Source organism: Delphinapterus leucas, chromosome X (genome assembly GCF_059928025.1).
Source record: "Delphinapterus leucas isolate spDelLeu-1000000601 "Yukka" chromosome X, BTC_Dleu_Yukka2, whole genome shotgun sequence".
Taxonomy (NCBI): Eukaryota; Metazoa; Chordata; class Mammalia; order Artiodactyla; family Monodontidae; genus Delphinapterus; species Delphinapterus leucas.
Genome location: NC_143150.1, coordinates 2,778,659 through 2,802,831, shown reverse-complemented (window position 1 = coordinate 2,802,831; position 24,173 = coordinate 2,778,659). Strand labels below are relative to the sequence as shown.

General features: G+C 58.3%; 1 protein-coding gene across 12 annotated transcripts in view; it reads left to right on the top strand.

Moving 5' to 3' along the window:
- The first annotated feature begins 216 nt into the window (after window positions 1-216).
- Window positions 217-24,173, top strand: part of ZNF185 (zinc finger protein 185 with LIM domain) — a 58,629-nt gene continuing 34,672 nt past the window's right edge. For 3 of the 12 annotated variants that reach the window (XM_089904005.1, XM_089904003.1, XM_089903996.1), the window contains exons 1-11: window positions 217-393; window positions 12,974-13,052; window positions 13,240-13,363; window positions 13,604-13,669; window positions 15,878-15,916; window positions 16,021-16,098; window positions 16,630-16,695; window positions 17,492-17,578; window positions 18,301-18,384; window positions 18,641-18,679; window positions 19,944-20,027. In XM_089904005.1, coding sequence (XP_089760131.1) covers window positions 13,019-13,052; window positions 13,240-13,363; window positions 13,604-13,669; window positions 15,878-15,916; window positions 16,021-16,098; window positions 16,630-16,695; window positions 17,492-17,578; window positions 18,301-18,384; window positions 18,641-18,679; window positions 19,944-20,027 — 701 coding nt within the window. In that variant the 5' untranslated portion in view covers window positions 217-393; window positions 12,974-13,018. The other 9 variants (XM_089904000.1, XM_089903994.1, XM_089904004.1 and 6 more) reach the window with 7 other exon arrangements.

The window sequence follows — 24,173 nt, the reverse complement described above, 5'->3', positions numbered from 1 at the left end:
CGGAGCTCGCTTTGGGCTCGGTGCGGGGAACCCGGGCCTTGATTTCTCCAGTAGCCCCGCGGGGCGGGGCCGGGAAGGGGCGGGCGGGCCGAGGACACTGGCGGGAGAATGCGCGGAATGTGCCAGGCGCATCTACCTACCCCGGGAGAGGGCAGAGGAAGGGGGCCGGCCGAGGGGAGGGGCGAGGGGCGAGGCTCGGGCGCAGGAGAAAACCTGTTTGTTCTCCTGCGGGCGGAGCCCAGTCCGCTCCTCCTCGCCGCCCTGCGCGCTCCACGCCGCGCCTCGCACCCCGCGTCCGCTGCCCGGCCCGGCCGGCGCTGCCCACCTGAGGGAGCCCGCGCCCCGCGCCCGCCCGACCCTCCGCCCGCCCCGCGAGCTGGGCACCTGTGCCAGGTAGGACTGTCGAGTCGCCGTTGGCGCGGCCGGCAGAGTCAGCGGGGGGAACCCGGCCAGTGTTGAGCCGGGTGACAGGGACAACTCAGGACCTCAGTTTCCCCATCCATAACCTTCACCCTCTCTAAGCATCCCTCCCGGGCTTCCGCCGGCTGAGGCAGGGTACTTAGTTTTCTGGTTTTCACTTTGAGCAAAGAGACTAAGGAGAGAGGCACCTAAGGCTGGCCTGGTCCCGGCGTCCTCACTCTTTCTGGAAGAGAGGGTTTGATTGTTAGTAAATGGCCTGGAGCCAGGGTGCTATCTCACATCAGCTAGTTCTCCCTGTGTCCATTTTATAGATGAGAAAACTGAGACCCAGAGTCCAGCTCACCCTGGAGCCCAGAGCAGGAGGCTCACCGGTTGCTTGTGATGAGCATGTGCTGGGCACAGGGCAGTCCCTGAAGGGCCACTGGGAAGGTAGCTTCTCAGACAGAAGGCGCCGAATCAAGCGCCGCTGGGTGTTATCGACGGGATCTGCAGTGAGCAGGCTCTGTGGCTGGATTGTTTCATGGGGGCAGGGGAGCCAAGAGCCTTGTCCTCTTTGGAAAGGCAGAGTGATACCTCTGCCTTGGAAAGAGACTGAAAGCTCAGCTGCTCTGTCCACTCTGCTGCTTCTGAGCCGGGGGCACCCAGGCAGCAGCTCCACGGTCCAAGGGATAAGACACTAGGTCGCTTCCCACCCGGGGCTGCTGGGGTCTCAGATGAGGTCGGTGGTGGTTGTGTCTGGGGTTTGGGACATCTGAGGCGCAATAGGAATTGTGTTCGCACTGAGCCATTTGCACTTAGTCTTGACATCGTGGAAGGCCGCATCTCAGGACCACTCAGCGAACCCTGAGAGAGAGCCCCTCACAGCCCACCTAGCGGTGGTTCAGGCCTCTGGCACCTGGACCCAGTCGTGCCTGGGCCTCATGGCCTTTTGGACTTCTGATCGTGGTACCTGGCTGGGGACAGGGGGCAGGGCCCCATGGGCCAATAGGCCTGGACAGTGGGGAGGGGCTCTGGGTTCCCACTCCCTCCTCACCAGGTCACTTAGAGCTGTGGTGGAAGGCGGCAGGGGGCGGGGGAGGAGTGTCCTACCTTCCCAGGGCCTCCACTACCTCATGCATAAAACCAGGGGCAGCTCAGAGGCCCTGCTCACCACTTAGAAGCAAGTGGCCGGGAGATGGATGCACAGACCAGGAGCCAGCTTGCAGGTAGGCCTTGGTACTTGGCCTGTTCACCTCATCACCCCTGGGCCACCCCAGGATGAGAAGGAGAAGATCCACCTCACCTGCCCTACCCCCACTTTCCATCAATTCCCAGCCCCAGCCCGTGTGCCTTCCTGGCCTGGCCTTGAGAAGCCGGGGCCGGGCTGGGGACTCTGTACTCAAGTGTGGGGATCTGATGAGAGGCACCCAGCACAGGGCCAGGCACACAGTAGGTGCTCTGGATCTGTTCATCTCCACCCTCTGGACACGCACAAGTCAGCGACAGAGGAGGCATAAGCACGAGGGGCTGTGGGGGTCTGGGGTAGGGGAGGATCAGAAAAAACTTCCTAAGCCCTCTATGTTCCACCCGGAGCTAGGCAGCGGGGCGCTGGAGAGAAATCAGGTGCAAGCCTTGCCCCAAGGAGACAGGCCGCTCAGTAAAGAAATTGTCCAACCTCCTTTCCTCGTCAACTCGAGTCCAGATTCCAGACGGAGTGCAGTGACCCCAGGAGCAGCCAGTGCTTCACCTCAGCCTCCTTCAGCCTGCCTTGCGTTTCTGCTTAGCGCCCCTGTGGCCTTCTAAGACCAAGCAGGACAGAGACTCTGGGCCCCCAGCAGCGGGCCTGGGACCTGGCTACATAGACATTGGCACCCGGTCCCCAAACTGCCCTCAGCTGCATGCCCCAAAAAGTTTCAGATCTGGCCCAGTGCACTCTGGAAGCTGGAAGCCTGCCGTCTCCCATCCCCACTCAGCCTCCACGGCTGACTGATCCCTTTGGTCTGGATCTTGCTTCAAGCCACAGCTCATAAGGTGCCAGCTCATGCGTAACACCAGCTTGCTTTCTGCTTGCTGAAAGCCAGGCCCCCCTGGCATTGGACAGGACCGTGAGCAGCAACCCACATAGCGCCCCGGGTCTTTGGGCCCCTAAGGTTGGGATCCATCAGGGATTCTGCGTTCATTCCTGCTGCGCCCGCAGAGAGCTGGCTGATGCCAGGACAAGAGCAGCCATGCAGGGACCCATGCGCCTGAAAGTGAGGGTTGTGAAGTGGCGACGGGAGATGGCTGGTCGTAGGGTGTGTGATGGGACACAGAGGCGCCTTTACAGCCTAGCGGTGAGAACGCGGCTCGGAGGTCAGACTGCGTTAAGACACCAGCTCGGCCACTGTCCAGTTGTGCAAACCTGAGTGCATCACGAAAGCTCTGGAGGCCCCAGGTTGTCACCCGTATGCTGTCAGAGCTGTCCTCCTGCAGGAGCCGTGGTCGCCAGGAGTGGGGTTGAGGCCGGATTGGGAGGGTTGTGGCCTCCCCACCTGAGGAGAAACTGTTTTAAAATCCCTGCTAGTCTATGCCGACGATGCATACTGTGTCTACCCACAGTTCAGTGATTTGCTACAGAGCACTTAATTCTTGGGTCATTTCTGGATGCCTACTAACATCTGATTTGCTTTCTTTGACAATTTTCAATGTTTTTCTTTTTAACTTTTATCTTGGATTAATCAAAAGCTCACAGAAAAGTGGTAAAAATGGTACCAAGAACTCCCTTATCTGCATCCCCCAGTGTGAACATTTCTGATCGTTTTCTTCAGGAAGGGGGAAGTTGACGTGGGAGTACTTGTGTGACTGTCACCTTCCAGTGGTCATGGCAGGGTCAGGAGGTGGGCAGGGCTGGTGTCAGTTCATTTTTCCAAAGGGAAACTGAGGCACAGGGAGGAACTCAATACTCATTTGAGGATTAGGAACAGAGCCAGGCTACCTTATCTCACAGATACGCACGTCCGTATTTGGCGCTGGGGCCCAGGGCGGACTGAGGGCTGAGGAGGACAGGGGTAGGGAAGCAGGAGGGGCAGGGCTGGGTGGAGAAGGGACTGGAAAATGAAAGGACGAGAGGCCCTGTGGGTGTCATTCTCAAAGTCTAATGGGGGTGGGGAGAGCAGGAATTTGCAAGGTAAGCACACGTCCCCGGTGACCTGGATGCCAGAGGGACCCAGAGGCCACTTTCAGAAACACTGCCTAGGCTTTTCCTGTGGGGAGGGTGCTCACTTCCCATTTCAAGAGGGAGCCGGGAACTGGGGCTGCTGGTGGTGGCAGCCGGGGTGGCTGTGGGGCTGTGTGGCACACCCTGGGTCCAAGAGGAGGCCTGGCCTCCAGGGCCACCGGTGCGCAGGCCCCACGCTGCTGCTGGTTGTCTCTGGCAGCCCCTGGCCCTGGCCACATCTGTGGGCACAGCTCGGGTGCTCGGTCCAGCAGCCTTGATCTGGTCCCCGTGATCACTGGCTCAGCTCGCCACTTTCTGTTGACTAGGTCAGTTTCCCACGGAGCTTGATGGCGCAGAGAGCAGGCCCGAGGATTCCCAGCAGCAGAACGGGTACCCCTGGCGTAAATGCTTACCTCAGGCAGCGCCCGCTTTAAGACTGAAAAAAGCAAAACAAAACAAAACAAAAAACCAGGACTTGCCTTATCACTTCTGCCCAGTGAGCTCCTACTCATTCTTTCATTCCTTCAGACGGCCCGAGCCAAGGGCACCTTCCTGGGAAACGCGGTGCCGCTCTAGGCTCCTGTCTGCCTGTCTGCCCAGCACCTAGCCTGGCTTCTACTTTCTCTAAAGGCTTATGGAATAAATGAATATGTGGCCTTGGGAAAACACTTTCTCCTCTCCGGGTCTCCATATTCTCACCCAGAAGTGCGGACAGCGATAAGAGGTCGGGGTGGAGCTCAGGGAACTCTGGGTCTGGGCTGGACAGGAAGGTGAGGAAGGAGGGGACTGGGAAGGGAGAGGGCAGCGCCACTCGTGATCACCTGTGACTAGGACAGAAGGCATCAGCCTTGGCCAGTGTCAGTCAGGGGAAAATGGAAGGGACTTCCCTGTCACCGGGCCTGCTCTGGCAAAGGCTGAATGGGTGGCAGTAGAGAGGGTGCAGGGGTATTCCTGGGGTGGGAAGAGTTGTGTGGGGTGGAAGTGGGCTCCAATGACCCCTGGGTCCCTTTCAACCCCCTTGACTGTCTGTGTGCTGATATGGACAGCATCTCTGCCCCACTGGGATGAGCTTAAGACCACCTTGGTTCCGGGCTGCAGAGACAACTGGGGTGTGTGGTGGAAGGGACAGAGCTGGCCCAGGCCCCACAAGACGGCTCCTGGGCTTTGTCTGGGCCCCTTCTCCTGGCACAGCAGGGGAGGTCGCGGCCCTGGGGATAGCTCCTGTACGTGGCTCCGGCAAAGGGTCCTGTGTGGGGTGAGGCCCGTGCACGGGCCCTGCTGTCCCCAGCATGTTGGCCCCGCCCAGCCCCCTGGCCTCCACAGAGACATCTCAGAGGGTCCTGCCGGAACCTTGCTGGCCCTTGAGGCCAAGCCACCTCTGAAATGGCCCAGTTGCCCGAAGCAGTCGCTTGTATCTGGCTGGCTGAGAGCTAGCAAATGGGCACAGGAGTGGCGTGTGGCTGGGTGGCTGTGGCTCCTTTTGTCCTCTTGGGGTTCAAGCTCCCCACCGCCCGGAGGGAGCTGACCAGCCTCAGATGTCTGCCTCCCAGGGCCCCTCTGGTGCTGACGCCGAGAAGTCTAGATTCTGGGGTGTTGGGGGTGGGATGAGGGGAGGTGAAATTCCAGACTTTCATGCAGAAGTCATTTACCTGTAAAGCACATTTACAAATACTCCCCCCCAGTCAATGCATTTTTTTTCCATATTACATTTTCCCTCTCTGGAACCCAAGTCTCCTCCAGCTCTTTTTTCCATGTGGTACGCCTCCTTCCTGCCACCCCTTGGCTTCCAGGCAGGAGGCCTGGGACTGGAGCATCACGGGCCGGCAAGATGCTCCACTCTGTCGCTCGCACAGGCCAGAGAGGCCAGCCAGGGCTCCTGGGAGCTGTGTGCTGTGCAGCCAACTGAGGGGCTTGGGCATAACCCAGATGCTCAGCCATCGATCTGGAAGGCCTCTGAAGGGCCCCTTCCCCCTGGACTGCTGCTGAGAATCTCCGGATCCCAGGAACCCCTGGAGGAAAGCAGCCCGTCTGCTGGCTGTCCTCTTGCCAGCTGCTGAGACTGGGAATCAGGATGTCCTCATTCATGAGACTTGGTCTCAGGAGACTGCCTCATAAAATGGGACGTTTGATCGTTCCAGCCCTTTTGGCCTGGGGAATCAGGTCAGCTGACCCAGTGCTGGCTTAAGTCAGCCTGGGTCCAAACTTTGACACTCAGCCAAGTGTGTGCCTTGAGAAAGGACTGGACGAGGACACCCAAACAGGGGTCCCCAGCCCCCTCATACGTCCTGCCTGGGGCCTCAGCGTCGTTCATCTGGGTCCAGGCCTTTCTTAGCCCAGCGCAACCTGGGCCCTCCCTACGGTGCTAGACCTTTGACCTCCGGGGATGTTGCAGAGGAAGGACAGGAGGCTGTGGCCCTGGTGATGAGCCGCACTGAAGCCTGTGCCTTACCCCCACGGCCAGGTGCAGGGGTCAGCGAGCGCTTTGAAACTGGGGCTTTATCTTCAGCCGGAGGGGGTAAGTGACATGTCCGGTGACCTTTTCTGACAGAGCAGGACTTGGACTCCGTGTCTCTTGCTCTTTCCTTTGCACCTGAGTTGGAAGAAGCAGCATGTGCGCCCCTCCCGCGAAGGGACGGATGTTGGGCCTGGCCGGCTCACCTCTGAGCAGGCAGTGTCCCCACTGCCTCGTCAGCTTTTGTTTCTGCTGCCCCCTTCAGGCTCAAGGGGCTGCCAGGCCAACTGTGGAGGGAAGCTCTCTGAGGACGGACAGGGTGGGTGAAGGCACCTGCTGCCCGTTGGGTAGAGGCAGGGCTCTCCAGCAGGTGGGCTTTGACTACCTTGGTGTCACCCGTCCCCTGGTAATGCAGACTGCCCCAATTCTGGGACACCTCATTACCCTGAAGGACCTTGAGAGGGGCCTCTCACGGGCACTTACACACTAGGGAGGACCCTTATGTTGAAGCTTCAAGGCATTTGCTTGAAACACACCCAAAGAGGGCCCAGGTGTCTCTTATGGGAGGTAGCCACCATCAGCGGGGCAAGTCTTCCGGTGGGTAGAGCTGTTGGACAGGTGAGGAGGGGCACGGCCTGGGAGGTCATGCACAGGTGTCCTCCCTCCCTCCCTCCCACCCCCTTCTCGCTGCCGGTGGCAGCCCCCAGGCTGAATTGGGCCAGGAGGGAGGCGTGGAGGGACTCTGGCCAGGCTGTTTGTCATAGAGGGCCAGAGGGGACAGGTGTGACAGCTGAGGTCCCCCTGGCAGGTTTTGTTTCTTCATGGTTTAGTCATGACACCCTCATCCGGAGCCAAGGCCCCGTGGAAGGAAGGAGTCTCCTTCCTCCCAGGCCAGCTGTCTTCTCTGAGACCCCCCGACAGCACCCAGCTGAAGGCATCAGAACTGGCTGGGTCCGCCCGTCTCAGGAACAAGCTGCTGGGAAGCAAGGGACTTTTCACCACCTCACCTCTTCCCTCCCGCCCCAGATAGGAGTGCTGTGTCTCTGCTGAAGTGATGGGGGAGGCCATATTCGGGGCCCTGCGGCTGTTAGCAGTCCCTGCCCCAGAGCCGCATAAAAATGCTCGCAGACAGAGCTTTACTGAAACATGGCCTAAAGTTGGCCCAGCAACCAGCCCCCGGGGGGCCCAAAGCCTCAGTGACATCTTCCAGATGTCCTCGTCACATCTGTATTTGGTCACTGGGCTTGGCTGCATGGGTCACACTGTGACCACACCTAACGAGTCTGCCCGGAGCTGAGCCGTGGGCTCTGGTGCCAAGAGACAGAATTGCGTCTGATCCCTGCCAGCCAGAGATGGGGTCCCGCAGAAGGTCGATACATGTGAGGAAACACAGCCGGGCTTCCTGTCAGCTCCCTGGGTGCAGAGTGTCACAGCTCACCTCTGGGGAAGAAGCCGTGCCCCTCGCTCTTCTGCCAGTGGCGCACCCACGCCTGCCTGTTCACAGTGGCCAGCGCCCAGCATACACACCTGCAGACAAGCCCCAACAGCCGCGCCCTCTGGCTGCAGCTCCTGTGTGTGAAACGGTGTCCTGTGCTCCTGGAAAGCACGGCTAAAGGTGTTTTGTTCCTCTTCCATCGCACTTTACCTAGGAGGTCCCTGCCTGGCATCCAGCGCTGGCCCCACTCATCTCACTGGGCAGGGACCGGGGGGCGGGGCTGCCCGCATTCTCAGGCCCGTCCTTGGTGTCCTTCCTGTTGTCTGGAAGAAGCCAGCCCGTCCCAGCTGTGCCGGGGGGAGCCGGGAAAGGTGTGGGGAGAGCAGCCCCAGGGGAACTTGAGGGCGCCTCTGGGAGATGCCTCCTGGGCTGAAGCTCGGGGCCATTTGTCAAGTTGGTAGCTGCAAGGGGAGACGCACAGAGGCCTGCTTGGGAAAGTGGATGTGCACGACATGGGGTGTCAGGCAGGCCGGCGATTCTAGAACACTTTCTCTGAGTTAGTTTTCTCATTTTGGAGGCACAGCACGTCCTTGTGGGGTGACAGGGTGACCCCTCCTCGCTGCCTCTCTCTCCATCTCTGTCTCCTCACACATCAGCCAAGCAGTTGCGTCACTGTCTGCCAGCTCTCCCGGGTCCCTCCCTCATGCTAGTCTGCCTGCGTCAGCTCTGTTGGCCTCTCATGCCACCAGGCTCGCTGTGGCCGGGACCACAGGCTCCGTGCACGCCCCTCATTGGCTCCTTGCTTCTGTCTATCCAGTCAGGGCTGGAAGCCCTTTCCCTGGGAGTTAGCACGGGAAGGGGTCCTGCCTAGTGAGGCTACATCTAGTGAGGATCCAGGGGTGTGCCATGAGGGATAGCTGCGGTAGAAGGTGGCACGTAAGCCACCCGTTCCTTTGGTGGCCCAGGCCAGGCCCTTGGGCAAGGCGATGTGAGAATTCCTAAAGAGTCAGAAGACTTCTCCCTCTCAAGGTAGAAGTGGGGCCATCGTCCTGAAACGGCACACAGAGTGGCTGCCCTGACTAGACCGGTGCTCACGTGGGCCATTTGGGAGGTTAGGACACCCACCAGCATCCAGACACCAAGCCACGGCATGGGACAGAACTGGCACCAAATTCCAGCGAGTGGCACATGCTCTGGCTTGGAGGCGTCCTGCCAAGAGGAGACCCGGCGAGTAGGTTCACGGGCTTGGTGGCTCAGCACCACTTCACAGATGAGGCTTAGAGAGTGGGACAACATTGCAGCCGTGTGAGGCCCCTTAGGGACGAGGAACAGAGCCGTGAGCCTGTTGGGCGGGGTTTGCTCTCAGGCTGGGGGTCCCTTCCTGATGGCAGGCCTCGTGCACCAGGAGGGCCTAGGACGGTTTGGGAGAAGCCCAAGTGCCCAGACGAAGAGGAAGACTGGAAGGCCTGGGCAGCTGGGAGGCCTCCTGCCCCACTTTATTTATTATTTTTTTTGCGGTACGCGGGCCTCTCACTGCTGTGGCCTCTCCCGTTGCGGAGCACAGGCTCCGGACGCGCAGGCTCAACGGCCATGGCTCACGGGCCCAGCTGCTCTGCGGCATGTGGGATCTTCCCGGACCAGGGCACGAACCCGCGTCCCCTGCATTGGCAGGCGGACCCTCAACCACTGCGCCACCAGGGAAGCCCTCCTGCCCCACTTTTGAAGGCAGCTGGAGATGGAACGTTCCAGTGATGTAGCGTCCATCTCGCCTCTTTCTCCACCTTCTGTGTGGGGTGAGTGGGGAGGTGCAGAACAGTTTCTCTCTTCCCATGTCTTCTTGAATTTTGCATCCTGCGTCTCAGGTGCAAGCCCTGGGCATAAGAGACCTTGGCACGTTGGACGTGGAGAGGGTAGAGTCCGGGGCTGCAGGGCGAGGACTGCCCAGCTCAGAGAGGGTGCTGGAGTCAGGAGCTCGGAGTTGGTAGTGAGGCTGAGAGTCCAGGCAGGCACCGTGTGCATGGCTGGCCTGAGTCCAAGAGTCTCCTCCCTGCAGCAGGTGTGAGCCAGCTGCTGGGGCCATGTGCCTTGCTTTGCAGGAATCATACTGGTGGTGAGCTGCCTGGACCCCAGGATTTTGCTCCGTGATGTCGTGTGTGGGGTCAGCAGGGCTACTGTGCAGCCACAGCTGGGGCCCAGATTCTAGCTGGGCCCACCACCCTCTGAAAGTGTTGGAGGTGTGGCCTGGGGCCAGTTGCCCAACCTCCCCGATCCCAGTTTGCTCACAGTGAAGCAGGACGATGGTATACTTACTGCTGGCGGGTTGCCCTGATGCCTGGACTAGATGCTGGCACCCCACATCCCAAGGCCCCATGGATGGGCAGGACCAAGGCTCCAGTCAGCCAGGCTGGAGGGGGGTGGTGTGGATCCTCGATGCCTGGTCAGTTCTCCCCAAGTGAGGGAGGGAGCAGAGAGCCTGCGCGTGCAAAGTGCGTTCGTTCTCTGCTACTGTGTCTCTTGTGTCTCTGAGCCTGCTCCCAAGGGTGCTTCTGCAAACTATTTTTGTATATGTCCTTTCAGTTGTTTCTTTTCCTGGGCATTTTTATGTAAATGTATTTTTAAGGAAATGGAAGCATCCTACACATCTGGTTTGAAAAGCTGCCTTGCATTTTTAATGATATATGGAAACCAATATACCTGAAGGCTTGTTGAATATCGCATATATGAATATCATTTGTAACGGGCGTGTGTATTATTTGCTTGAACAGTAGATCATAATATGTTTAAATACAACTATTGGGAATTTAGATTATTGCCAAATTTTCACCATCATATTCTACACTGGAATGACACCCTCTTGTATACTGTGTTGTACTTATGCCCTTGAGTCCTTAGGAGAGGTTACTGTGAGGGCAACTGTTGGATCAATGGGCTTGCCCTCTCCAAAGCTTTTGACACACGCGGAGACCTGTCCTCCAAAAAGATGCCCTGACTGACCTGCCCTCCAGCAGTGTTTGAGAGCCGCCCAGGAAATGCCCTCCTGAGTGGTCCACCCCCCATCCTCCAAAGCTGCTCTTGTCTGCAGTGAGGGTTTTCTGATTGCCCACGGATTGGGCGGCTACTTTGCCCTGCTTTCTGAGAAGGGTCAGAGGAGGGGAGTGGATGGTGGGTCTGAGAGGAGACCTGGCTCAAAGGAGTGGTGGCGCTATTGGATAAGTTAGCAGCACGGCCCCCGCCAGCCTCCAGCCCAGCGGCATAAGCAAAGGCGCGGGGATTGACTTGGCAGGGCCGCGTTCCAGGGATGCCGAGGCATGTGGTCCGCTTGGAGCGCACTGTTGACATTGAGGTGTGAAAAGTGGCTGGGTCAGGGGACTGGGGAGTTTGCCCCCAGTCTTGGAGACAGTGGGGGACCAGCAGGAGGGATCAGGGGCCGATGAGTGCTGCCAGAAGGAGGCACAGATGGAAACCAGTGGACCAAGGAGGAAGGCAGAAGTCACTGCAGCCTGAACCAGCGCTGTTGTGGGGAGGGAAGGCAGGCAGTGAAGTGGAGGGAGAAGCCAGCTGTCCAGCCGGGACATAGGTTCAAATGTCATGTGTGCATCCATCTGGCTGGGACTCATCACCTTAAAGTCTCCTTGCCCTAAAGCGCTGCGTTCTTCTTCAGTCCCATGAGAAGACTCTACTTCCTGACTCAGATTTCTTGTTCCATGAAAAAAGACATTTGACTTCTGAGATGAGGCGTCGGTCCTGGTCTTTGTCTGGCGAGGTGGGACAAGAAGCTGTAAAGCCAGCCCTTGCTGTGGGCTCTCGGGTGCGTCCCTGCCCCTTTGGCTTGGGAGTCCCCAGTGGCCCCTCTGCCTCTGTCATTCTGCATGTTCATGCATCTGCCCTGATTTTGGAAGTAAGTGGCTTATTTGCTTCTGATTTGACAGAAAATTTCTAGGCAACGTGGCCAACAGGCTTGTTGAGGGGAAACTGATGAGCTAAGGCCCAGAGGACGTGAGGGACTCCCCCAAGGCCACGCGGTCAGTCAGCAGCCCCAGGAGACGGAGGGGCCGAGATCTCAGGCGGCCCAGTGGGGCCATTCCAGGGGCTGCCGGGATGGGGCAACTGGGCAGTGTGGTCCGACGGTCACCTATGGAGTGAGCTCTGCTCAATAGAACTCTGACGTGGCATCTTTGGTGCAGGGCTAGGCACGCGGGGCTCCCGTTCGCAGTGATGAGGTGCCGTTCCTGGCACTCAGAGGGCTCGGGCCTGCTGGGCTGCTCGTTCGGTGCAGTTTATGGGAAATCCAGCTCTTGCTGACGGGGCAAATTTGGTTTCCTCTTGGCCCCCTGCCCTGCCCGTTTTAGTATGCCCGTGACCTCCGTGAAAACATTCCCGGGACTCTGCCAGCTGGCAGCATGGCCCGGCTGCTCAGGGCCTTGCCCTGGAGGGGCCCAGAGGGTGGCAGGGCCCTAAGAAGGAGGTCGCTGTGCCTTAGGACTGTGTGGGCAGAGCCAGGGCCCCTGCTTCCTGTCACGCCCACTCGCTTGAGCCTCCAGCCCCTCTCCTGAGGCCCAAGGGGCTGGCTGTGGCGGGTCACTGCTTTGACTAAACCCGTGCTGGGCCAGTCCCATCCTGGAGAGCTGGCTTCCTCACCCCAGCGCCTCCTGGAGCTGGAAGGTGTCGGGGACCATGACGGCCCCCCCCTTCACGGGCCACAGAAGGGCAGCGCCTGGCTCAAGGGCAGAGAGGAGACAATGGGGGAGGGCAGGGAGAAAAGACAGAGAGAGGAAGAGAAAGCAGAGCACAGGACGTTCCCTGCTTCCCCAACATGACCTCGTGCCCGAGGGTCACTAGGAGCTGGCAGTGGGGCCCCAGGCTTTCCCCACCGGAGATGGACCCAACCCCCAAACCACACGGGGCTGACACCTCCAGGCTGTGCTTGTGCTGATTAAGGACCCGCGAGGGTCTCTCCCAACAAGGATAGGTTGAGAGTCACGGCGATCTTTGCTGTCCTGGGGAGTGTTGGGCAGTTGCAAGAACATTGGTGCCTTCTGTCCTCACAGCAGTCCTGAAGGGTAGACACTGGGTCAGGCTGGAGAGGTTAGATGACCCGTTCAAGGTCTGTCAGATGACGACTAAGGAGTGAGAGAGACGGTCCCCCAAAGCGACCGTCCCCCAGCCTGTACCCTTCCTTCCCCCATCCCTCCTCCTGGGTCCACCAGTGTCGGCCACTGCTTCCACCCCTCCCCTACACTCGCTGGGCGGGAGTCTGGCCATCAGAGGTCTCTAAGAGAGTTGGTGGTCTGCCTGTCTCAGCCATCTCTCCAACAGAGAGCCCCTGGCAGGCCATGCCATGCTTCCCAGTGTGCGGCCCAGCGGCGGCCTCTGCCCAGACTCCACCCAAAGGACAGTCTGCATGGTCTCAATTTGCCAAGGACCATACGGTGACCCACGAGCCAGTATAAATGCATGAAGTGACAAGCCATGTGCTTGCCTTTGCCCCCAGGAGCCCTGTTGAATCCACCGAGAAGGGACGTTCAGAGCAAACACCATGAGTATCTCAGCTCTCAGAGGAGGCAGCAAAGGTGAGGCCTGGGTGCCCTCTTGTCCTGGGCTTGGTATGTGGCTGCCTCCTTCCAGGCCTGCCCTGCAAGGCCACAGCACTGCCTGGGCAGCCGAGTGACAGCAACGTATTGGGAGGGCTGGAGAGGAGGCCTTGGGGTCCTGGGGCTGGGCTCCGCTTCTGATGCTGCCCGGCCTTGCCGCCACCAGGGAAGCCTCTCCCGCCAGGCGAGGAGGAACGCAATAATGTCCTCAAGCAGATGAAGGTTCGGACCACGCTGAAGGGGGACAAGAGCTGGATCACCAAGCAGGATGAATCGGAGAGCCGCACCCTGTAAGTCCAGGAGGCCAGGAGGGCTGGCAGCGACAGGCTGGGCGTGGGGTGGCGCTCCATGGGCCACACTCAATCTAAATCACAGGGTGAGAAAGGCGCGGCTGCCAGGGCGTGCGTGGACACACATGCCTCTGCAGTGTGGACGCAGGCCAGGGAAGGAGAAGGTGAGACGGGAACGGTGGGCCAAGTCCCTGGGGTACATGTAGTGCCCGCCCTCTTTTGTGTCCCCTCTTTCCTCAGCGAGCTGCCCTCGGGCCGGAGTCGTGCCATATCTTTTTCTTCAGCTGGGGAGGTCCCGAAGGCCAGGTAAGAAGTGGTGCCCAGGTGGCCGGTGGGTGGGCCCTGCGCTGCAGCCTTTGGCGGACGCTGAGTCATTTGAACTCCACAGGAAGGACGGCTTTTCCACTCTGCTCCTTCTTGGGAAAAGGAGTGCAGGAGTCACTGGGTCCAGATCCATGGCTTCAGCTGTCAACTGGGATCAAAATTGTCACTGAGCATAATAATAAAGTCTTAGCTCCAAAATGCTAAGTTCTGCCAGAGCATATGGGATTATAAAAGCAAATGCGCATTCTGCATTCTGCATAATACACATTATCAGGCACATTTTTTTTTTTTTTTTTTTTTTGCGGCACGCGGGCCTCTCACCGCTGTGGCCTCTCCCGTTGCGGAGCACAGGCTCCGGACGCGCAGGCTCAGCGGCCGTGGCTCACGGGCCCAGCCGCCCCGCGGCATGTGGGATCTTCCCGGACCGGGGCACGAACCCGCGTCCCCTGCATCGGCAGGCGGACTCTCAACCACTGCGCCACCAGGGAACCCCAGGCACATTTTTAGAAAGGCAATACCCACAGGTCTGGACAACTTCAGTTTTATGCAAATTCTGCAAGCTCTAAGACGTGCTTACTTGTCACTTTTTTGTTGTATCAGCACAGCGTCCCAAGTGCCAGGGGAGACTCACACACTTGCCCCAACTGTCTCCCAAGTTCAAGATGACATATCTTGACAGCTGGCCGAGGGGAACCAGCTCTTCTCTCTATTTCAAGGACTTTTGCATAATGGCATCCAGGGAGGCTCTGAAGGGTGGGCACATCCTGCCCATATGGGGAGGAACTACTCCTGAGAAGTGCGGGGTTAGGGTTAGGGGGACCACGCAATTCAGGCTTGATCCTTGCTTCAAAGAGCCAGCAGTTAGCAGTTGAGTGCAGGGCCAGTGCCTTCCTGGGGTGGTGGTACAGGCAGTGGCAGCAGCTGGAAGGCAGGGGTCCAAGTTCACTGCTAGCCACAGGGGCTCCCTCCGGCAACTATGCCCTTGCCCGTAATCTCTCAATGACTCAGCACCTGTTACCTGCCAGGTCCTGTGTTGAGCACAGAGTACACAACCCTCTCCTCAGGGAACTGACATCCTAGCCAGGAACACGGGCACATCCTGAGTAGAGAGATGAGCGTGAAAGAGAGAATTGCGAATTGTGATAGCGGCAGTTGGCCAGAGCCTGAGCACAGTTCAAAGATAATCTATTCGTTGGAGAGTATGTTTACTTTGGGGGTGCAGTTCTCAGCCTGGGCTTTGGTTTGGGAGTATATTTGGAAAACACGTGGGATAAGTGACCTTTCTTTCTCGGGTTCCACTCCAAGTGTTCCTGTAACTTGGTCACCTCCAGGAGGCCATGCCCTGTTAAGGACAGGGTCCATGGGGATGGAGAACACTGGGGCTCTGCACTGCCCTCCCAGCTGCTCCAGCCCCAAGCTCCCCTATTCCTGGACAGAAGAGCCATCTGCCGAGTCTTTGTCTCCTGCCTCTGATCCCAGAACTCACAGCCCTGCTTCCCCAGCACTACCAGCTCTTGCCTGGCCACACCCCTCACCCGAGTCCTCTGAGCCCCCTCCCAGGCGGAAGGTGCCCAGCACATGGAGTCTAATGTTTTCCAGGCACTGACCAAGCCCTGGCCGTGCCCTCCGGTCCCAAACTTCCATCAAGACTTGTGACGTGGGCATCACACGGGCTGGGGGAGGGAGGCTCAAGCAGAGCGGGAAGGAAAGGGCGGCTGGCTCCTGCCTGGGCTCTGCCCTCATGAGTCTTCCTGGAGGGGGCTGGGCAGAGTAGGGCGTCAGATCAGGTTAGGGGCTCTGCCTGACATCACCTCAGCCCCAGACCTCTGAGCACAGAGCCTCCAGCCTGAGCTGGGTCAGCTCTGAGAGGGGAGGTGAGGAGGGCTGTCAGAACAGGGAGAAACCAGACTTTGGAGGGGACAGCTCTGTATAAATGCCCTTCCTGGGCACCTGCTGTGAGCCAGGGCCCAGAAGAATCGGCCTGGGGTACCTTTCTTGGGGGGCATGAGGGAGACAGGCAGAGCAGGACAGGTAGCCCAGCTAGGGGTGCAGGCGTGGCTGGATTTCTTGGGAAGCAGCTGGCCACTGTCGCTCCCCTCGTTCTGCCTGCACTGGGACGCCCAGCAGCCAACCCACTTTGCCGTCACTGGGCAGCCTGGCTTCACACCATCCCTTCTTCTCCCTTGGCAGGCCCCCGAGCACGAGGGCTCCCACCGGCTATATCATCCGGTAGGTGACCACAGGACCCTGCCCACCTCCCCATGCCCGCCCGCACTGCCCCCAGCTTCTCCCAGGGGGGCTCACGGTGCTGCTTCTCCCGGGCTCTCTTTCAGGGGAGTGTTCACCAAGCCTGTAGACAGCTCGTCTCAGCCCCAGCAGCACTTACCCAAGGCCAACGGAGCTCCAAAACGGTGTGTTCACAGGGTGCTGGCCAGTTGGCCCGTGAGAGGTGTGAGGGCCCAGGCCACGCTCAGGCCAGAGAGAGTCCTCTGCCTGTCACTGAGGGGGTGGGGTGGTGGGTGGCAGGTCTCTTCCTGTGTAAGGCAAGGCCCTGGACCACTACCAGTGCCCTTGTCCTTGGGCCAGTCCTGACTGGCCCTGGTCACTGAGACAGAGGCACCGGGAGGAGGCTGGGTGGGAGCCCTGACTCGCTGATAACTGCACTGAGCTGTGTGCTTTAGGCCACCTTCTTCCCAACGGGCTGAGCTGGCACCAGGCTGAACCTGGGCTTCATCAGAAAAGCAGGACCAAGGTGGCTGAGTCTGTCTGTGGCAAGAGGGCTGCCCTGCACAGCTGTTCTGGGTATCTGGCAGGGCTGAGAGCAGAGAGGAAAGGGCGCCAGCACCCCCGTCCACCTGCCACATGCCCGCTGGGCCATGTAGGCAAATCTGGAAGCAAGAGGGCCCTGCGGGTGGACTCACAGAAATTCCTTGCCTCTGCAGCGCTGCCGGGCCTCCCCGCCCCTCCTCCTCTGGCTACAGGATGACCACAGAGGATTACAAGAAGCTGTGAGTATGCAATCACAGACTCAACTTGGTTCCCTCCTCCAAGGACGAGCCGGAACCCTGGGCCCGCTGAGGGCAGCTGGCTGCTTGCCTCTGAGCACAGCCAGGTCTGAGCACAGCCCAGGAGTGCAAGTCCTGTCGGCCTGACATCCCTGCCAGTTGCCACTGTGGCCTGGAACCCACCAGAGGTTGACAAGCTCCAGAAAATTGGACAGTGTGCACATTGTACTTCTGATCTGAAGCAAAGCAGGGGCTGTAGGAAGCTTGTAGAAGGAGCTAGTGGGTCTGGAGAAAGTGTCATGGGTCATGGCCCTAGCTGTTTCCTGGGCTGGGCCGAACTGGGCTGGCACCTGGTGAGCCCAAGCATGCTGCTGGCCCTGGCAGCCAGTCACCTATGGGCACTTGGTGCCTAACTCTGGCCTGCTTCTTGGATATAAACCTTTGGGATTCCCTCTGGAGCTCCCCTTGTGGCCCCTGTCCAAGCCCCTCTCCTGTGTGCCCAGGGCCTGCATTCCCAGGGCCCCACGTCTTTATATTGTTTGTCCCTTGTCACCATCATCCAGTGACACAGAGCAGCTAGGGAATCTTTCTGGAGAAGGGATGAGGCTTGAACTGGGTCCTGGGGTACAGTAAGGGTTGGAACAGGGACAGATAGCAAGTGTAGCTTTCGAAGAGAAAGAAGCGGCGCGAGCAGAGTCAGGAAGCCAAGCCGCTGAGGGGGGCGGCCTGTGACAGGGAGCAGGGGCAGACGTAGAGGGAGGAGGGGTCATAACTGCCAGCTTCTTCACCCCCCCCCCAGGGCACCCTACAACGTCAGGCGCAGCTCAGCGTCAGGGGCTGCTGAAGACGAGGAGGTGCCCTTCTCTTCTGATGAGCAGAAACGGAGGTAACGGTGCCTGCTGGGCGTCCCGTGGACCGGGCGGGGCTCAAGTCTCTGAAGCCTGGTGCACCACATGCGGAGCATCGGTGCTGGTCTGTTGGCTGGAGGGTCGCTGCCAGCACAGGTGGCACTCCTGGAACCCCAGAACTACCCACTCAGTGCTGGGCCAGCCCAGGGGACCCTCTTATGAACCTTCTAAGAGGGCAGAACCTAGGTAGTGAGGAATTTCTATAGTTTGTTAAAAAGGTTCCTGAGCAAATTGGACCAAAATAGGCAGTGCATGGTGCCCTGGGAGAAGCCTCCTGTATGTGCCTGGGGGCAGGGCCAGGCTCCAGAGGTGCCCATGCCCCTTGTCCCAAAGTGAGGGTTGGATGCTTGGGCAGCAGCCCGGCTCCGAGCTCAGCCTGCCCTCACTCCCAACACCTGCTGGCCCCTCCGTGACTTAGGAAACACACCAAAGCCCCCCACGCTGAAGGCCCAGCAGACAGGCAGTCCTAAGGGCAGAGTCAACAGTAGCAGGGGTCCCCAGGCCTCGGAGGTACCGGGGAAGAGCCGAGAGCTCCAGAGCCAGGCTGCCGGGCATCAACTGCCCACTCTGCCGCCCTCTAGGTGTGGGGTCTCGGGCAGCTCCCTAAAGCTCCCCCTGCCTCCCGAGTAGCTGCCTGGCTAGGCTGGCAGAGCAAGCCCCTCCTCATGCCATCAGATGCCCCCTCCCTGTGCCACCCCAGGTCAGAGGCTGCCAGCAGTGTGGTGAGGAAGACAGCTCCCCGGGAGCATTCCTACGTCCTGTCGGCGGCCAAGAAGAGTGCCAGGTGAGTTGTGGCTCAGCCACCAACCCGCTCCCTGCTCTGGGCCACTTCCTTTCCCTTCAGGGCTCTGGTCTTCCTCTGGCTGGTGACGGGCGGGTTGAGAGGGCCCTCCTAACCAGGCCTTCTGGGACTCTCAGATCTACTTTCTGGAAACCTGAGAGGTCTGACTGCCGCCATCAGGGTAGGCAGGGCGCTGGGAGCGATGTCACCTGTCTGTGGGTTCTGCCCAACTTGTCACCTCTCTGCCTTCTTCCAGCAGCCTTGCCCAGGAGACACAGGCCCCGTTCATCGCAAAGAGGTAAATGTCGGCAAAGGGAAGGTCTTCCATTGGCAGGGGTGGAGCGTGGGGAGAGCAGGCGCAGGGTGGGATGCGGTCACTGTCCCTGAGTAGAGGGAGTTGTGAGGGGCTGGTGGCTTCTGTTTGGAAGCCAAGGAAGCACGTGGGTGGCTGTGGTGGCACATAAGACCCTGGCAACCAACGCTGCATAGGCAGGAGCTTGGCTGAGAGAACCCGGCCCCCGACCCAAGATGGAGCTTTAGTGTTTCCAAGGCCTCTGGGGTTTTGCAGCAAAAGTAGCTACTGGGCTACAGAAAAGTTGTCCCTTTGCCCTGTTGCCCACCCTACCAGGGGTGGGCCGGACAGTGCCTTGGTAGGACAGATCATTGGGCTGGAGTCCAGAGGCTTGTCATTGGGAGCCCCTGCCTGACCAGGCCCTTGGAAGTGACCATGACACTGGAGATGGACCCTAAAGGGTGAACAGGGTTCAATGGGCCATGATCGGGATATCAAGACACTCCAGCTGAATGAGGGAGGGATGGCACCATCAGTTGACAGGACATCTTCTGGGAAAGGGGAGTATTTGGGGAGGAAAGGGAAGAAACTTCTGGCCAGTTGAAATTTAGGGGTATTCTACTGGGTAGAGAGGGAAGATATCCAGATAATGCTGTCCTCCTCCTGGCTGCATGAGGTTCCTGGGACTGCGATATCAGAGTACCACAAACCGGCACTTTGCGGGAACTGGCACAAGGTCCAGGAACAGATTGTCTCCCAGTTCTGGAGGCTACAAGTCCGAGATCAATGTGTGGGCAGGCTTGGTTCCTTCTGGGAGCTGTGAGGGAGAAGCCTTCTCAGGCCTCTCTCTCGGCATCGGCTGTTGCCGGCAGTACTTGACTTGTAGACACATCACTCCTATCTCTGCCCCCATCATCACATGACCTTCTTTTCTCTGTGTGTCTGTGTCCAAACTTCCCTCTTATAAGGACAACAGTCATGGATTTAGGGCTCACCCTACCCCAGTGTGACCTCATTGTAACTTGATGACAGATTGATTGCAAAGACTCTATTTCCAAATAAGATCACATTCCCAGGTTCCAGAAAGACATGAATTCTGGTGGGATGCTATTCAACCCAGTGTTCTGCCCTTATCCCAAGCTGGAGTTGCTAAGCCATGAACACCACTGAAAGAAAGCATGTCCTTCAGGGTCTGCAAGCTCCGGGGCAGCTTCGCAGGCCAAAAGTGCCCTGAGGATAGCGGTGCATCTGTTTCTCTTCTTGCCCAAAGGGTTGAGGTGGTGGATGAGGACGGGCCTTCCAAGAAAAGCCAGGACCCACCTGCTCTGGCACGATCCCCTCCCGGCTCGAGCAGGTAATCAATTGCTCATCTCTGCCCAGGGCTGGTGACTGCCAGGTCACCTCCCTACAGGGCCTCAGGGTCAGTGTCCCTGTATGCCCAGTGACAGGATGGGGCCCAGAAATCAGTAAGGGCCTCTCTGGCTGGATGTCCTGGGGTTGAAAGGCGCAAAACAGCCTGGTCTCCTGGGAGACAGTGCTTCAGTCTTGTCTGTTTGGTGCTTATCTGTGTCAACTTAACCCTTCCACCACTGAGTCCAGTGGCAGCCGCAGCATCCCGAGGAAAGGTACCAGCTGTGGGATGTGAGGGGGTCTGTGGCCAGGGCACTAGCCCTGCTATTCTCAGGTGGGTGCCAAGAACTGGCTCTGGCCTCTGAGGCCACCAGGTGGGAGGGTCTGGCAGCGGGGTGACAGGGCAGGGACAGGCTGAGCGTGGGTAATCTCACTCCAGGTGGGGCTCTGATTTGCCCTGATTTCTGAGCCCCAGAGTCTCCGGGCAGATAATGGCTCTCTCTTGTCTGCAGGCCAAAGGCAATCAATACCTCCTTGTACTTTGAGCTGAATCATGCTAAGTCCTGCCGACGGTGCCACCGCCTCTGGGGCTGTTACAGGTCTTGGAATTGCCACTGCATGTCCCACACGCCCCTCCCCGACTCAAGCCCCACAACCATTTGTATGTGACCTCGGTCCTTGGGGCCACCTCTTCTGTGCCAGGAGGGAGACAGGACACCCTAAGAACTTTTGAACAAGTAGGAAAATTTGAGAGCTCTTCACGAGGTAGCACTGATGGGACATGGTGATTGATAGAATATGGGTGCTTAGTTTGCCAGAGCTGCTGTAACAAAGTACCACAAACTGGGTGACTCAAATAACCCACTTATTGTCTCCCAGTTATGGAGGCTGCAAGTCCAAGATCAAGGTGTTGTCAGGGTTTCTCCTTAAGACCTCTCTCCTTGGCGTGTAGACGCCTGTCTTCTCCCTGCGTCTCTTACAAGGTCTTCCTCTGTGTGTCTGTGTTCTGACCTACTCTTCTTACGAGGATATTAGTCGTATTAGATTAAGGGCCACCCTACTCAAGTATGACGTCATCTTTATTATATCTGCAACGACCTTATTCCAAATAAGCTCACGTTCTGAGGCACTGGGGATTAGGACTTAAATATATAAATTTTGGAGGGGACACAGTTCAGCAAAAACAATGCACGTCTCTGAATTCTCCTTAATTTCTCTTTTGGATAAAAGAAAGCGATTAATGTTGGTTTCAGATGCCTTCTGAAAGAACATAGGAGGAGGAAGTAGGTTGTGCTATATTATCATTTGAGAGGCATTTTAACATTTATTCCAGAATATTCCTTTGGATGTTTACTACCCGTCACCTGCTGTCATAGCAAGATGGCTGTCCGTCCTGCTCAGGCTGCCATAACGAAGTCCCCCAAACTGGTGGCTCAGACAATGGAAATGTATTGTCTCACAGTTCTGGAGGCTGGTTTATGGCAAAGTAGGAAAGGAGAGTTTCACAGCCTGGTCCCCAGGCCCCTCCGCAAGCGTGTCCCTGCCCCATCCCCCTTGGCTTGGGTCTGAAGGTCAGCTTCTCAGCCACCTAGGAGGGGCTCCCCTGTCTAGGCACCAAACCCTTTAGGGACTTCAGAGGGGAGCAGAAGGAGCGCCGCACAAGGATGCCCTGTCTTCCTCCGGACCCCTGACCTGCCTGGGTGCCTCACAGGCTTCTCAGCACCAAGTGTACAAATCTGAGCTCCTGTCTCCACCATCATCCCCCTCCCCTCCCCCCTCCACCGCCCACCTGTGGCAATGGCCCTCCCTCCAGGCGCCATGGGGCTGGTTTCTTGGGTTCAGCTCATTTCCCCACCTTCCAAACTGAGCTCACTCAGATACCTTCTGTCAGAGAAACTGGCCTGTGTGAGAGCCCCAGGCCTGGCTGCTGCCCCATCACAGCGCCGCTCAGGCTTTCTTGGCTCTCTGCCCCACCTGATCAAGGTGGGGCCTGGAGGCTGGGCCCCAACATGCTGCCTGGCAGAGGGGCTCAGGAGCAGTGAGTAAGAGCACAGCTTCTGGCACAAGGCAAAAGCCTGGCATTGCCCTGTACTGGCTGTGTGACCTTGAGTAAGTCACTTTACCTCTCTGTGCCCCAGTGTCCTCACGTGTGAAATAGGGAGCAGTGATACGTACCTCCAGAGACCGTCCCAAATCCCATATGAGATAGTACACATAAAGCCCTTTGCACATTGCCTGGGTGCTGGTGTGGTTGGGCGCTTCCTGATTTGCTGGGCCCTTCAACAAATTGAGAGACCAACATCGGCACCTGCTGGTCTCAGAGGGAAATGCCGCTGTGGGTGCCTGAAAAGGAGCTACTGCCTCTGTATGAATTTGCTGGGGCTTCCGTGACAAGGTACCAGAAACCGGGTGGATTAAACAACAGAAAGTTGTCCTTCCACAGCTCTAGAGGCCAGAAGTTAAATGAAGGAAGGTGTCAGCAGGGCTGTGTGCTCCTCCGAGGGCTCTGGGGTAGAATCTGTTCCAGGCCTTTCTCTCAGCTTCTGGTAGTGCAGTCAACCCTTGGCGCCTCTTAGCTTGTAGATGCATCCCTCCAACCTCTGTTTCTATCATCACGTGGTTGTCTTCCCTCTGTGTGTCTGTGTTCAAATGTCCCCTTTCTGTGAGGACGCCAGTCATATTGGATTAGGATGCATCCTACTGCAGTACAACCTTATCTTAACTAATTACCTCCGCAGAGACCCTATTTCCAAATAAGGTCACGTTCACCCAGATACCTGGGTTAGGACTTCAGCATATCTTTTAGCGGGGACACAATGCAACCTGTAAGAGGTTCACCCCTGGAAGAGGTGCCATTTGAGCTGGGCCTTTGAGAAGAAATCGCTCAGGAGCAAGGTGCTGAGGGACAGGCGCCAGCTGGGGTCCCTATTTCCTCTCTGCCATAGCTAGAAATGCCAGGGAGAAGGTATGCTTTACTTGCCTGTGACGTCCCCAAGTGGGACGTGTCCTTGTTCCCTGGCACCACGTGCTTTAGATGGGACAGAGTAGCGACAGCAGCCCGGGGCTTTACGCTGTCTTCGTGGTTATCATGGAGACAGGCGCAGATCAGAGCTACCTGCGTGCACCAGGCCCTCGCTGGTCTTTCATGTGCAGAGAGGCCCTGTCTCTGGCAGCCCTTCCATTTCCTCTGGTCATCTGCAGTGTCCAGGAGGGGCAGAGATGAGCAGCCCACTGACCTGGCCTCCACGAGCTCCTAGTCTAGGTTGGAGCCAGATGCCACGGTCAACTCCAGGGGGACTACTCGGACGACTCAAGTCCCTGTCTCCACCCTGTACCCCCCACCCCTCCTCCTCTTGGGACCCCAGAGTGTCCTTTCTAACGTGCCAGGCTGATCATCTCAAGACCCACCCCGAATCCCCACTTCAAGCCCATCTTGTGGCTTCCCTTTGCCGCACTCAATCTGGTCTCTGCTTTTAAGTCCCCCGCCAGCCTCCACCTCCTACCCTTATATGCCCGCAGTTGGCCTGGGCTGGCCTACTCCTCCATGGAGCTTTTCGGGTGCCTTTGGGGCTGGATTTGTGCACAGCCCATGCCACTCAGCCCTCATCTTGCCCCCTGCTGGGCTGGGGCTTCACCAAGGCAGACCTGGGGCTCACCCCCATCTGTAGCCCAGTGGCCAGGTGCAACCAAAGGAAAGAGTGAGTGTCTGTGATGTGGACCTGGGTAGGTGTGGTTTGGAGTGAGGGGGAACCCCAGAAAGCCAGGGAGTTCTAGATTCTCTCCAGCCCTAGCCATCACCACGGCCCGATTCCTGCTGGGCGTCAGGAGCTGCAGTGGGGGCCCCAAAACACTGGAACTGGAGGGCTGTGTGCAGTCACCCTTGGACCAGCCTCTGAGCGCAGGAACCCTCAAAGGGACCCTCTGGGGGCTGAGACTGTCTGATCCTCCCTGGTCTCAAGCTCACCGGCATCTTCTCTCTGACCTTCATCCCCTGAGTCTCCCACATGCCCCTTCCGCTGGCTCTCACTCCAAATTCGGTCTGTAGGTTTCCTGGGCATTTTGTTCATCACCCGTTCCCATCAGCCCCTGAACTCACAAATAACCACTTTGGATGCTGCAGTGTGGCCACGGGCAGGGCGCACCTCTGCAA